Here is a 16,108-nt window from a genome sequence, read left to right on the forward strand (position 1 = left end):
TGCTATTAGGTGCATCAATCTTCTTTAAATCAAATCACAAATCCTTCAATTTCCGTTCACAATAAATCATCAACAACACAAACATTAGCTAATAAAAGGTTAAATACCTGTAGTACTGTCTGTGATCCTGGTTTAGGTCAGCGACCCAGGTTTATACTGATTCTTATATTGTTTGTTAAAAAAAAATCCAGCAAATTTAGTTATAGTATGTAAGAAGCAAAGTTGATTTATTTTAATTGTTTGTAGTGGTAACATTGTTTCTATTTTCATTTCCTTCACAAGTTTGATTTCATTCATAATTCTGTATCTCATGGCAGGCAAATCTCGTAGACATTGTAAGTACAAAATATTATTATCCATTATAATCTAGGAAAGTTAAATCTGAAATTAAAATTTGTATTAAAAATACTATTGAACATGGATATGGGAAAATAATATTCACTGTTGGTTAACCTCAAATTCTAAAACATGTTAAATTAGGTTATAAGTATGTTAACTTGCAAAAAGCACATTGTACGAAAGAAAATGGTAATTGAAATTTATATTTAGAATAGATATATTAGTAATATTTATGCATTTGTATATTTTTTTTACAGACGAGTTCCTGTATTAAAATAGAGCTCTACGGAAGGTCATCATAAAGTAAGATTGTTTCAATTAAATAATTATTTAGGACCGAGATACAGAGGTATAATTTAACTAAATGAAAAGTGTATATTTGTTATGATTTCATTTATTTTATTAATAAAATGTCAGTGGTGTACACGGAAATGAAATGGCTTCTTTTTAACTTAGGCTAAATCCTATTGAAGTTATATAGTTCTGTAGTATAAATTATCACATTTATACTTGTTTATTCGACCTTACGATTATAGGTTATGAACCTAAAGGTTCATTTTCAAGCTGTCACCAGTTAAAACATACTCCAAACTTCCAACCAAATCCTCTTCATAACTGGGAAGAGTTGTTAAAAACACGAAACACGTACACAAAAACATTAAACAAAATTGGCCAATTATAATACTGATACCGTAGCGTGTGTGGTGTAGCCGGCAAAAGATGGCTACATACTCCTCTTTATAATAGTATGGATAGAATATTAATAGATAATAACTTGATAAGATTGCAGTAGGGATGAATATGAATTTATATGAACTTAATAATTGAATGTAATTGCATTGAACCATGTTAGTGGACAATTCATAAAATGCCTACAGTAGACCCTCTCTAATCCGGCACTGCACCACCGTGGTAATCAGGTAATCTGGCGTCTTTTGACGGGAGGTCTTCTGCGATCGCGGCAAAATTCTGATTATCTCCCGCGGCCGTTTAGACATCATCATTCTCCGGAAAGTAAATAAAGATACGTCTTATTACACTTAAATAAAATATGTAGTGAGCTGGCAGATATATCAGCTGACAGATGTTTTAAATAATTTTATTGAATTTTGGTTGTGACGAAGAGAAAAATAAACAAAGAGACATTCTTTTAGGCTGTTCCAACAAAAGTGGTTCATTTTTATTTGCTCTAAACAAATAATTGTTGATTACTTTTAAAAGTATGATAAATTAAACAATAATATTTAGTGGAAACCTCTAGACTTTTATCTAAGGTATTTCTCCTATTTAAATGAGGTTCTTTCCACTAAAATTGGTGACCCCGATTTGAACACATCAAGAACACATAATGCAAATCAATGAAGAAGTATTGGCAATACTAAAACTGATGGAAGAACAAAACCAAGATCTCAGAAAACAACTTAATGATGTCTTTGGTGTTGACTCTGAACATTAAAATCAAAACCAAATATTGATTCAGAAGATGATCTTTTGGTTAATCCAATAAATCAGAAAACTCAAGAAAGAAACAATTCAGTAAATCCAAGACCATCTAACAACACAACTTCAATGCAATCTCCACAATTAAAATGTCCCCATTTTTGGTGTGAGAAACCAGCACTTTGGTTCATACAGATTGAGGCGATTTTCTCTTTATGGCACATTTTTGATGAGAGCCTTTGTTTCACACATGTTGTGACACACTTAGATGAGATGACTGCTTCCGAAATAGAGGATTTACTTTCAAACCCAAATCTGGAAAACCCTTACACGAGCCTGAAGAAAGAATTAATAAGAAGATTATCAGTCTCAGAATATAAGAGAATTAAACAGTTACTTGTAGAAGAAGAACTCGGTACAGATACGCCATCACACTTTCTCAGAAGACTGAAATCGTTAGCTGGCAGCAGCGTTCAAGATGACTTGCTGAGGATCATCTGGATGCAACGACTTCCTGCGCATATTCAAGGCATCCTGCAAACCCAGTTAGGTGCTGGGGTCAGCACCGAATCATTGGCCGTTACAGCGGATAAGATTCAGGAGGTTCAACCTTTGAGTTCAAATGCAATAGGCTGCGACGCTATTTTGTCAAACCGAGGTAAGCCAACGAATACCTTTCCTCAGATCCCACATAGTCACAACAATCTCAATCAAGGAGGAGGTTTTGAGGCAATTTTGGAGAAACTTTCAATGCTGGAGGAGAAAGTCTTTCAGATGACTTGATGACATATAAAAATAGTAAGTTCAGATCACAGAGTCCACCATGACACCAAGATACTTGGCGGCACGAACGGACTGGACTTCGACGTCCCTCACCCTCAACGGCACAATGGTGTCAATCCGCTTTTTGGTCAGAATCACGATCTCAGTTTTGTTCAGCGCGAGTGAGAGACCGTGATCTGCCATCCATGCGTTTATAGTTCGCATGACTCGGTTTAATTTTAGCTGGGCCAGCTCAACACTACGAGCAGCTATTAAAGCTGCAATGTCATCTGCGTACCCAACTAAAACGGTTTCTTCAGGCATTTCAGACCTAAGGAGGCTGTCGTAGGCAACGTTCCAGAGGTCCGGGCCGAGTATGGAACCTTGGGCAGAACCAGAAGTGACACTCATCGTCCGCGGGCCTTCTGTAGTATCATACATGAGGAGGCGGAACCGGAGGTAATCCTCTATAATGCGCATGAAGTATGCCGGGACGTGGAAGTTGTTCTCCAGAGCGTCTAGCATATCGCACCATCTTGCAGAATTAAATGCGTTTCGCACATCGAGTGTAACGAGCAGCACAACCCTACGAGAGTAGTGATTCAAATCCTCAGCTCTCATCACGGCTTGCTTCACCTCCTCAATAGCGTCGACCGTTGATCGCCCCTTCCTGAAGCCGTATTGGCGAGGGCTCAGGTCCCCCACAGCAACCACGGCTGAATTCAGTCGGGAACGGATCAACTTCTCTAGAACTTTCCCAGCCGTATCCAACATGCAATGGGGTCTGTAAGAGGAAGGCAATTCTGGGTCTCCTTTCCCCTTCCGCACGAGCCTAGCTTTTTTCCAGCACAACGGAAATACCCCCTCTGCCAGGCAGGCGTTGTACATGCTCAGAAGAATCAGGGGATTGATTGAAAAAACCTTCTTAAAAGCCTCGCCAGGTACCCCATCAGGTCCAGGAGCCTTGTTGTTTTTGGGGATAAAACGGCAGTCTCCAGCTCCTTATGAGTGAAGAGTGGGACATAGTCCATCATCTCAAACTCACGCAGTGGGCGCAGAATATGATCTGGAAAAAGGGATTTGACAACCCTCTCCATAGCGGCCCCCTCCATGACGGAAGGTGGAGAGCGAGTGGTGAGTTTTTGGGTTACTAGTTTGTAACCCAGGCCCCACGGGTCGGAATCGACATCATCCCTTAGTGTTTTCCAGCAATTGTGTTTGCTCCGGTAGATGGCCCGGCGGAGAGACTTCCTCGCCACCTTATAGCTCTCCAGCTTACGGCGTCTATCCAAGGGTGCCCTGGCCCTAGTAGCGAGTCGTCTAGCTCTCAAAGCAGCTCGGCGCAAATCCGCGATCTCTGCAGTCCACCAGTATACGGGTCTCCTATCGCAACGGAGTCTCTTGCGGGGCATTGACTCATCACGAGCCGAGGCAATCAGCCCCATCATCGATGTAACTATAGCCTCTGCATAAGCCATGCCAGGTGCGGCAGGCACCGCTGGCACTCCCCGCAGGATGGCCTCGGTGAATTTAGCCACGTCCAGTTTTTTGGTGTTCCACCGAACGGGCACTTCCCAAGATGCAGCAACTTGTCTCGGGAGGCGAGCTAAGACATCAAAAATAATGTATTGATGGTCGCTGGTTGTATAATCCTTCAAGACTCTCCAGGCTGTGATCCTTGGCAGAAGAGACTCAGATGCGAGGGTTATGTCTGGGATCGTTCCCCTCATCCCGGGTCGCCAGAACGTTGGCGTGTTGCCCTCGTAAAACGAGTTCGGCCCTGGCAGCAAAGTCCAGGATGTACTTCCGCCGGGAATTAGTGAGGGTCAGTCCCCACTCGACGGCCCTAGCATTGAAATCGCCAGCCACGACTACATGCCCTGCGGTGTCGTGCACGCTCTCTTCCAAGCGGACTATCTTTTCGCGGAAGTCATGGATAGCCTCGTTAGGGGTGAGGTAGACACTGTAGTAGGTGACGTCCTTGCATCGAACCCAAACAAATCCACAGCCCTGTCCATGACCCCGCATTTGCACTTGAGCTGTATTACGCACCCAGAAAGCAGCAGTACTAAGACTATCGGGGAACCAAAAGGGTGGGACCCTATTCCGGTACTGATACTGTTCGCTGACCAAGAGCGCGTCAACACCGTGTTCGAGTGCAAGCTGACTGAGAAGCGCGTCAGCTGTCCTGGATCGCCCAAGATTACATTGGAGTATTCTTATTTTCGTGGGAGGGCTTTTGCTTGCTGGAGTGCAGTTTTAAAAGCGCTGCACTGCCCAGACCCAGCTATATGTTTGGTGTTTTTGTCCGCGAGCCCATTTTCCTTACAAAGAAAGCAAGATTCGACTTGGCAGTCCCTACGAGCGTGACCCACCCCTCCGCACCGGAGACAGTGCTTGCCTCGGTCGGGCCCCTTGCAATTTCGGGAGGAATGGCCAAAACCGAGGCACCTAAAACACCTGGTTACTTCCACCCTCCGTCTGAGCCTGCAGTTGACCCAACCGACCCTCAAATGCTGGAGTGCTAACACCTTACTAGCGTGTGCGTCTGCTATTTCGGCGACCGCCATCCGCTGCTGGTTTCTATTTGGTTTTGTGAGCCTAACCCTAAGAACAGCCGATGTTCCGGCAAGCTTGGGGACTGCTTCCTTTAGGGCCTAAACCACCTCACTCTCTGTCGACACACCATCTATGTCCCGAACCTCAACAGACGTTTTAGGCTCGAGTGCACGGACGGTGCCCTGGCCTTCCACGGCTGCCTTTAGTTTGTTGAATGTAATTTTATTTTTAATAAACATGTTTGCTGTTACTTGTCCTGTATTTAATTTAATTTATGTTGCTAACAGCTGATCATGTGTAAATAGTTAGGATTGTTTTTATTGTAATGAGAATTCTTGAATAAGTTATGTTTGAGTAAAAATGTTGTGTGTGTGTACTTCAGTAAAATAAAGATAATTATTGTAACAGTAAAACCTTAGGTGTTAGTAATTTACTTTCACTTAAGTCAACAGGTTATGGGCCCAGAAAAATCCATTAATTCAACCATAACTGTAAAAACAAGAAGTAATCTTCTAGTAAAACCCTAAGAGTTAAAGTGTAGTGAAGGTGAGTGAAAAAGTAAAAGTAAGACTAACAATGGCATCAGTAAAAGAAGATGATTTCGTAGAAAAACTCAAAGGAGTTGAAACTTTTCCATTGTGGAAATTTCAGATTAAAATAATATTTCAATCCAGTGATTTGATGAGTATTGTTGATGGTTCTGAGAAACTTGAAGATATGGGCGATGGAAAGAAGAAGGCTGATTGGATTAAAAGAGATGCCAAGGCTCAGAAGTGTATAGTTAGTTCTATTGAGAAGGGACCGATGTTACATATCATTAACTGTGAAAACTCAAGAGAAATGTTTTTGAAGCTGTGTAATATTTATGAAAGAGACTCAGAGCAGCAGAAGTACTCGTTATTACAAGAATTCTTTAACCTCAGGTATGAGCCTAATTCTGATATAAGTTCTCACATAAGTAGAATTGAAAACATAGCACACAGACTAAAAACTTTAAAACAAGATATTGATGAAAAAATGATAATATCAAAAATTCTTGTCAGTCTGCCAGATAGATTTAAGTATTTTGTAACTGCCTGGGAATCAATGCCGAATGAAGAAAAGACATTGGCAAATCTAACAGCGAGACTGTTAGCAGAAGAGTCAAGAAGTGAGTTAAAGGAGGTAAGCCTAGAGAAAAATCTTGCATTCCAAGTTGTTTGTCACAACTGTAAAATTCCAGGCCATAAAGCAAAATACTGCAAGAAACCTACACACAATTGGGCTAACTCTGATAATGAAAGGCGATGTTTTAAATGCAATGCTGTTGGTCATTTAGCAAACACCTGTGGAAATGTAAAAAATGTTGTTAACAAGTTTGAAAAAAGAAATGTAAAGCCAAATTTATTTTGTAATATATGTAAAAAGTCAAATCATAATGAAAAAGATTGTTACTTTAGAAAAAGCCAGAACCTAAATGTCGCTAGTAAAACTGTGTCATTTTTGTCGTATGATGATGGACAAAATGTTCGGGGTATTAGTGGGACTATAAACTTTGTATCTGAATGGGTTGTTGATTCAGGCACATCTTCACATATGACAAATTGTGAAGATTTGTTAAGTAATAAACAAAATATTTCTTCTGAAATATATGTTGCAAAGAAAAATCAAACCATGTTAGCTTCAACGAGTGGAACTGTAAAATCTAAAGAATGTATCCTGAATAATGTGCTATATGTTCCTGAACTCAGTAAAAACTTGTTGTCTGTTTCTGCAATAACTAATAATGGTGGTGAGGTTACTTTCTCTGAAAATAAAGTTATGATAGGACTTAGAAAAACTGGAGATCAAGTGTTGGAAGGCATAAAAAATTCAAATGGATTGTTCACAGTGAAGATCTTTGATATTAATAGTAATTTAAATGCTCAGTTAATAGAAAGAGAAACAAGTAAACCGGTAGTGGATGATAGTGTAATTTTGTGGCATAGAAGAATGGGACATATTAGTTTTGATAGTTTAAATAAACTCATTTCTATGTCAGAAGGTATAAAATTGTCTGGCCAATGTTTGAAGACCTGTGATAGAAGAACGACTTGTGAAGTCTGTTTGAAGGCTAAACAGACAAGGTTACCTTTTAATACTGAAAGAACAAGAGCAACAAGACCACTAGAAATAATTCACACTGATGTATGTGGACCAGTAGAACCAAGTACTCATGATGGTAAAAGATATTTTATCACATTTATTGATGATTACACAAACTTTACTATGGTTTATCTTTTAAAAGGCAAGTATGAAGTGTTTGATGCAGTAAAACAATATTTTGCAGAAGTAGAGGCTAAATGGAACTTAAAAATTCACAAGATCCGATGTGACAATGGTGGAGAATATATTTCGAAGGATCTCCAAGATTTGTGTAAAACCAAGGGTATAGTGTTAGACTACACTGTTCCTTACTCGCCACAGCTAAACGGCAAAGCTGAGAGGATGAACCGAACATTTTTAGAAAAAACAAGAGCACTGCTGTTTGATTCAGAACTAAGTAAAGAGCTATGGGGAGAAGCTATAAGAACAGCCGCATACATTGTAAACAGAAGTCCTTGTGAGTCAGTTGACACTACACCATGTGAAAAATGGTATGGCCAAAAACCAGATCTATCAAGGTTAAGAATTTTCGGCAGCAAAGTTTATGCTCGTATAACCAGGCCTAACTTAGGAAAGTTGGATATCAGAAATAAATCATTTATTTTTGTGGGATATGGACTGAATGCGTATAGGATATGGGATGAACGCTCTAGGAAAATAAAAGTCTCAAGAGATGTGAAATTCGTTGAGTACAAAAGCAAGCATGTTGGCAAAGAACAGGAGAAAACAACAATTATTGAAGACGATGACAGTCACGATGAGAATGACCAGAAAGGAGACAAAAATGAAAATGACAAGAAAGAAGACAAAAATGAAAATGACCAGAAAGAAGACGAAAATGAAAATGAAGATATTGAGAGTGCAGATAATCTAAGTGAGATAAGTAATAATGAAGTAGAGTTTGAGTTGGTTTCAGACAAAAATGAAATCAATGAAGAACAGCCAAGTTCAAGTAATACTGATACTACACAAAGCATCAAACTAAGAAGAAAAACTAAACTACCTGAAAGATATAAAGATTTTGTGATGTTGACATATGAAGAAGCAATCAAAGGACCAGATAAAAAGAATTGGCTACAAGCAATTGAGGATGAAAAAAACTCCCTAATTGAGAATGAAACGTAGGAAGTGGTTGACAAAAAGCAAGCACTAAACAAGAAGATCCTAAGTAACAAGTGGGTATTAACAAGAAAGGATAACGGAAAATACAAAGCGAGACTAGTTGTAAGAGGTTTTGCCCAAGAAAAAGGTATAGACTATGAAGAAACCTACAGCCCAGTTGTAAGTAATTGAACTTTACGTTTGTTATTTTCATTAGCTGCCAAACAAAATCTCAAACTAATGCAATTTGATGTTAAAACTGCTTTTCTCTATGGAAATTTAGATGAAGAAATTTATATGTGTGTACCTGAAGGGTTTGATCATAAAGATAAAGTTTTGAAATTAAGAAAGACTTTATATGGACTTAAACAAGCTCCATTTAAATGGAACCAGTTGTTTACAAACTGCTTACTAAAATATGGCTTAAAACAAACTCAGTCTGACCGTTGTGTTTTTACAAATGGCAGTATTCATCTTGCTATATTTGTTGATGATGGAATTCTTGCTGGTTCAGATGAAAGAGAGATGAAGAAACTTTTGAACGAGCTGTCTAGATATTTTAAAATAAAAACAGACGAAAACCCATCAAACTTTCTTGGAATGGAAATTTTATATTCAAGGGAAGGGATATTGTTAACACAAAAGAACTATTCAAACAGTATTCTCGAAAAATATGGAATGATAGATTGTAAACCTGTAGACACTCCCATTTGTCCAGTGAAAACGAGCAAACCTGATGAAGAAGTAAGCTGCCTGACAAAAGATTATCCTTACAGAGAAGTTGTAGGAAGTTTGCTGTACTTATCCAATAAAACCAGACCTGATCTTACACTTGCTGTGGGATTAGAAAGTAGACGTGTTGAGAATCCAAGCAATGAAGATGTTGTAAATGTCAAACGAACCTTAAGATATATTAAAGGTACTCAAGACGCAGGAATATTATTTTCAGCATCAGGAGAAAATTGCCTAAATGTATTGTGACGCAGACTATGCAAATTGCAAGCATACAAGAAGAAGTACTACTGGATTTGTCATAATGTATGGAGAAGACCCAATAAGCTGGTGTACAAGAAGACAACCGATTGTAGCTTTGTCCAGCACTGAAGCAGAATACATTGCAGCGGCGGAATGTGTCAAAGAAGTGTTATATTTAAAACTTTCTTGCAAGAGTTGAGTGGAACTAATGTTGAAACAAACCTAAACATGGACAATCAAAGTGCTATTAAGCTTTGTAAAAATGGAATTTTTAATAAGCGAAGCAAACACATTGATGTTCGCTACCATTTTTTGACTGAAAATGTAAGGCAAGGTAAAATAAACATTTCTTTTGTTTCTACATCTGGGAATGTTGCGGATATGTTTACAAAACCCTTGAACAATGTTAAGTTTCATCAATTTAGCAAAGCTTTGATCAACTATCCAAAATCTTGAACAGAAGACGATAATCGAGATATTTATTTTTTGTTTCTTGTATAAAATTAAAATTAAGGGAAGGTGTTGAATGTAATTTTATTTTTATATAATACGAGGTGTTAGCCTGTCCTACGTACGGGAATTCAGTAGCCAGTTAAAACCGTGTACAATTCAGATCAGCTAGTTTACACATATAAAGACAAAGTTTCTTGCAGTTTTAATGTAAAAAATCATCTTGTAAACAAATGTTGTGTGACCAAATATGTTTTTATTCCATCATAGGCCTATACGATATGCATTTTAAATCCGTTAATTTTAAAATAAAACAGCAATTCTGCAATTTTTACGATGTGAAAAGCGTTGAAGTGAGATTTGTAGCCGATTCGCACAGACGCACACTGATTATAAGTAGCATATTGTAGAGAGAGTAATAGTCAAAATTGAGAAGTGTATAGACCTAGTCAACGATACCACCTTCCATAGCGCATACCTGCCTCTTCCATAATTATTATCACCACAATACAACTACTATACACAATTTCCAGTAGGTCTGAATAGAAACGACCTAAAACAAAACGATAATATCCAATAAAATTCACAGTACACAAACTTTGGTGTCCTAACATCAAAACGAATCGTCACACCTATCCTTTATATGAATTTCACTGCATTAATTGATAAATAAATATGCGTAAACAAAGAAAAGTAAAAACAATAACAGTTTGTTTTGAAACAGCTGTTTGGTTCAAATAACATTCATTTGAAAATAAGAACTGGTCACATGTAGCAGGAATATAAAAAGTAAACACGCTAGTAAAGCTAATGACGTAATTGTCAATGTTTATTATCTATACCGTTTTCAGTTCTATTCTTGATAATTACACACCCTCATTGAAGAAATGTACATCTTAATTTCCCATATTAGTTAACTTAAACTACAATATATTCATAGTTGAAATAAAAGTGATATTATTTTCACGTTTGGGGGCGCTGATATAGGTGCCCCCAAACGTAACCACAACTGAACACGATTTTAAGGATGGTTTGTCTAATTGCAGTATCCTAGGTCAATGTTGACGTTGTGTTCAATCTATGTCATCCATCTGTTTATCTTTGTATAAAACCCGGCTGAGGTTGTGGTCGTAATTTAAAATCGTGATTCCTGATTATTCTTGATCTTCTTTTTATGACATCAATATTTCCGGGCCTAATCCATACAAAGTTAAAGCAGACAAACATTAATTGTAAACAAAAAGCTACCATGAAAAATTAAAACATGTAAACATTGTTATTTTTCTAATCTTTCCTTGAAAAGTGGAGCAGTAAAATAATTTGCATTTATCCTTTTTTATTAAGACTCGTGTACAGAGCCTCGATTTGTACTGTGGTTTAATTAATATTGGTTTAAACTGTGGTCTAATTATCTCTACTAATCTTACTTATTTCCTATAATCAATGACAAAAATAAAATAACCTCATAGTTCCATAGTTTATATTTAACCAGCTGTTAGTTAAAACAAATTATATTGCTCTAAAACAAATCGAAGATTACAAAGATTGCTTTAAAAAATAATTTGAACATCCTAGTATTTTACTATGTATATTTAATTAATCTGCCATCCTCTTACAGAAGAATTGAACGTATCAATGATTAGCATTACACATAGTATAAATAAGTCAATCCTAAGTATGTCTTTACATTTTTATCCAAATGCTGAATTTGTGACACAAAAGCTGAATGTTTACAGCTGTTATGTTAAGCAAATTATTTTATGCCAAAAGCTAGTTTAGAATCTTAGCGTCGGCTGCTAGACTTTTTAAAAATTAAAACTTAATTTCTAAAAAACTGGGACCCTAAACTAAAATTATGGCTTCGACATTCCCTAGTTCTCAAAATTATCTTTCTTTCAACCCAAAAATCATGAAAATCCGTCGAGTGGTTGATTCAGAATCGTGAAATAAAAAAACACACTTTCGTTTTAATATTATAGATGTTTGCTGTCACTTGTCCTGTATTTAATTTAATTTATGTTGCTAACAGCTGATCATGTGTAAATAGTTAGGATTGTTTTTATTGTAATGAGAATTCTTGAATAAGTTATGTTTGAGTAAAAATGTTGTGTGTGTGTACTTCAGTAAAATAAAGATAATTATTGTAACAGTAAAACCTTAGGTGTTAGTAATTTACTTTCATTTAAGTCAACATAGTTCAGCAGCAGAATCGGATTTGTCCTTTGACTTACCCAGTTCAAGGAGGACGTCCCCGCCCCGGGTTTGCCTAATCGACCGCACAACCGTATCGGTCTGCTCTGGCTTAGCTTTAGCCTTTATTATACCCAAGACTTCAGCGAATGATCTCCCCCCTGAGGGCTTAACCAAGATTGCCTCCGTCCTGGGCATTTTTGGCCGCGACCTTTTAAGAGCGGGGGCCAAACCGGGCCCAATTTGGGCAACGTTTGTTGTTTGCGCCTTTACCTTGTGGTCTGAACAGCCTCTTCCTTTTTTGGAGGGCTTTCCGTAGTGGATGGCCTTCTGCGTTTCTTGGAAGGCAGTGCCCTGTCGTCGGGCATAGACACTACCTTCTCCGCAATCTTCTCCATGGCCACCTTGCTTACCAACCGGCAGGCAAAAACTAATCCAAGGTCATCTTCTAGCTTGGCCATGCCATTTTTGACCACTTGGTTAACAGCTTTCTGGGTCCGAAAGGTGTCCAGCATAGCTTTAATGGTCTCCTCCATGTCTCGAAGCCGGGTTTCGATGCTACTCTCTGCGTCAAGGTATTTCTGACGCAGAAGCACCATCCCTGAGCTCTCCGACTGCAATGTTGTTGTAAGGTGTTCCTCCAACAAACAGCCCTTCACCAGACTTGAATGCTGGCACCGGTGGAGGGGAGACAGTCGCTCCCTTTACCAGCGAAGGTGCCAACGATATATTTTCTACCGTCAGAGGGGGTGACCTTGAAACACACCCTCCCCTCTTAAACGCCTTCTCATCTGACTGCTTGCCAAGCAAGCCCTCCATGCTACCTGAGGTTGAAATAGCCATAAAAATGTTTGCCAGCGCATCGTACGGCAAGGGACGGCCCGGAATAACCAGGAACGGGTATACCCTCGGGGACGTAGCCCCTACCCCAGTTCCCTGGGGCCCGGTCTCCGTTTGCCTAGTACCGAGAATCCTGACGTACCAGGGGTCGCCCGTGGCAGTGCAGAGCCCGAACTCTGCACCCATGCCGCACTCCCTGACTAGGGCCCGAAGGGGCTGGTTCCTGACGACACACCAGAGAGGTCCCATCGGCAGTGCGAGGCACAAAACAGCCCTTTTGCACAGAAAGGGCACTCCCAAGGCTCAATAGTGCTTGCCGGTCAAAAAAAAAAGAAAGGAAAACACCCAAACCGGGGTTGAAAAAAAGAAGTGTAAAAAGGAAAGATGAAAGATTTCGAGGTACAAGCCAAAGGTAAGAAGCAAACTTGGCCTCAGAGAAAGTTGGGAGCATAAAGAGAAGGATCTCCCACCCCCTGTTAGTCAACTTTTACGACAAGCTGAGGGAGGCTGCGGTCCTATTCTAACCCGGTACCGCACGGGGATAGATTGTGAGAGTGGCAGCCCTGCACTTAGGGTTATTTCCGTCTGCTCACATGAAGACGACGGAAGTGAGTCATTACTGCTACAGTCTGTCTTCTTGTATTCACCATTGTGTGTTGTTGCGGGAGTGTTTGCTCTCGTGTTATCCACGATTTATTACTAAATACGTTATTAGTTCGTAGTGTTAGTGTTAGTGAAGTTTGTGTGTGTGTGTATAACAGTAATCTTCATGCATTTTATTATGCATAAATATTACTGAATTGTGTGAAATAGTGTTCATAAAAGGTTTTATTTTTTTAGCATCATGTCTAAAGTGACGATTAGACATGTTAGAAGAAACATGTTATATATCTATGTAGGGAATCAATTAGATTGTCTTCAAAATGTATATAGTGAATTTCCCATAAGAAATCCGTATAAAAATAAATACCAAGGCCGCTTTTGAAAAAAAAAAAAAATCAAATGTTTTATTTTTTTCACTTTCTTAGACAGTGTACTGATAAAATACACTGTCTAAATCATTATGACATTACTATTTCTAGATTCTACTATTCTTTCCGAACAAAATGAATATGAGGTCGGCTAGGTTTACTTGTACGGTTGAATTTTTACGAATTTTCAAAAAAAGGTCTTCGCCAAAATGGGTTGGCCATTTCCCACTTTTAACATTGGCCACTGCTAGGGTTAAACATCATTGTCTACTCCCACGGTCAAGAAAAACGTCATCGTCGTCACGCGCGATCGCGGCAATTTCACGAACATCTTAAACGATCGTAGCAAAATCATAATTATATCCCGCGGCCGTGTAGACGTTATCATCTTCTACCACGATTACGGAAACGTCATCGTCGTCATGCCCGAACGTGATCTTCAAAGACGTGTTTTAATTGCATTTTAAGTGTTTTTAATGATAACACTCCAGTAATCCGGCAGTATCGCGGTACTATATCTGCCAGATTACTGAGAGTCTACTACTGTACTTGTCAAAGTTGATGGGATGGTGTAGTCTTACCTCCACTTTGCACTGTTGTCGCCACATCGGCCCCCAGATGCCAGCAGGTGGAGCCGCAACACTTCACTGAGAGTGCTCGCATCCAGAGTCAACTTGCTAAGCGGAGTGCGATGATATGCCTGGGCCCAACGTGCAGCTATGGTGGCTTGTCTAACAGCTTCCTTGGTCTGTTCATCTCCTGCCACATCGTCTTGCCAGTCTGTTGACACAAAACATCACATAAATTCCATGTTGCCAGCACCTGGTGTTTTAGTGATATGTTGGTATCTGAATGCAATCCCGAGAACAAACAGGTGGTGAATTGTATGAATTTCAACTATAGTACCAACAGGGCTCAGATGTTTAATCATTGTATTTGGGTATTTGGAAATGATAAGTACACAAGTTAACTTGAACCAAACTTATAATGTAATGTGATAATACAAACAAACACAAACTGACCGATAATAACACATGGTATTAAGTAAAATACACAACATATAAAAATTCTCGCCTATGAATTATAGGGGTAATGTAACTCCACATTTTAACAGTTAGTCAATATGACACAGCCAATTTGTCCCAGTATCCACTTTTAGCGAATTTCCCATATAGGGAATAAGCTATTGCCGTAGGTCTCATGGTAACACCTAGACCCGGGACCCAATACCTTTTTGTTTTGAGGTCTCCAGAGGCCAAAAACACCCTCCGTTCAAATTCATATATATGTACATGTTTTTGTGTTCGTTAGCGCGATAACTTGAGAAATTTTGATGAAATTTTGTACTAACGTGTAAACGTTTATTCGAACAAGTTCGAGAACCAGCAGCATGATTGGGCTATGGGAACAGCGGTTTATGGGGGGTTTTATGGGATAAAAATGGGGTTTTCCCATTTTTGACCCTAAAAACACAAAATTTCACAATTTTTTCCCAGACCATTTTGTAGAGCTTTAAAAAAATTAAAAATTGTGTACATTGAAACGTTGTTTTGTATGCCTAACAATTATGCAGTTAATTCAAAAAATTGTAAATTTAAAATTCCCATGTTATTCTTATGGACAATAAATAAACTGTTGTAGTTTGCTTGTTTATGGATATATATTAGAATCAAATCTAGCAATTTTGTTTATTTCATACTTAGCTATCACCATAAAAAAAAACTTCAATACCTTCCCAGTAGCAGCAAATCTAAGTACTCATTAAAATTAATGGAAATAAATCTGAAAACTTTTTTATGGAAATCCAGCCAGGTAAATGGAAATTCGCTTAGTCTGCAGGTTTTCTGCGGCGTGGGTATTACTTTATAAAGGAAGTTAATTTCCCTTTCCAACAACAACTCTATTTGTTTTTTTTAGTAAATTTCTGATATAGGGAATAAGCTAACACCGTAGGTCTCATGGTAAGACCTAGACCCGGGACGGATTTAATTTTTTGTTTTGAGGTCCCCAGAGGCCAAAAACACCATCCGCTCAAATTCATATATATATGTGTGTGTCCGTTAGTGTGATAACTCGAGCAAAAATCATCCGATTTTGATGAAATTTTTTACAAACTATTCGAACGAGTTCGCTAACTAGCAGAAACAGTCTATGGGAAGGGGGGTTTATGAGGGTGAAAATAGATTTTTCACATGTTTAACCCTAAAAACACAAAATTTTATAATTTCTCTTCAAACCATTTTCTAGAGCTTAAAAAAAGAAATAATTTTGTATACTGAAGCGTTGTTGTATGTCCAACGGTTACGGAGATAATTTAAAAAATTGTAAATTTAAAATTACCATGTTATTTATGTAGT

At 38.5% G+C, this 16,108-nt stretch overlaps 1 protein-coding gene across 1 annotated transcript in view; it reads right to left on the reverse strand.

The window, feature by feature from the left end:
* The window catches only part of LOC128983124 (bromodomain adjacent to zinc finger domain protein 1A), a 218,572-nt gene that overhangs the window by 122,337 nt on the left and 80,127 nt on the right, over window positions 1-16,108 (reverse strand). The window contains exon 10 of the mRNA XM_054402292.1: window positions 14,333-14,531. Within this exon, the coding sequence (XP_054258267.1) occupies window positions 14,333-14,531 (199 nt within the window). The remainder of the gene's footprint in view (window positions 1-14,332; window positions 14,532-16,108) is intronic.

This window comes from Macrosteles quadrilineatus, unplaced genomic scaffold (assembly GCF_028750875.1).
Source record: "Macrosteles quadrilineatus isolate MER2022 unplaced genomic scaffold, UCM_ALF_1.0 Scaffold_1__1_contigs__length_201487025, whole genome shotgun sequence".
In the NCBI taxonomy this organism is placed as follows: domain Eukaryota; kingdom Metazoa; phylum Arthropoda; class Insecta; order Hemiptera; family Cicadellidae; genus Macrosteles; species Macrosteles quadrilineatus.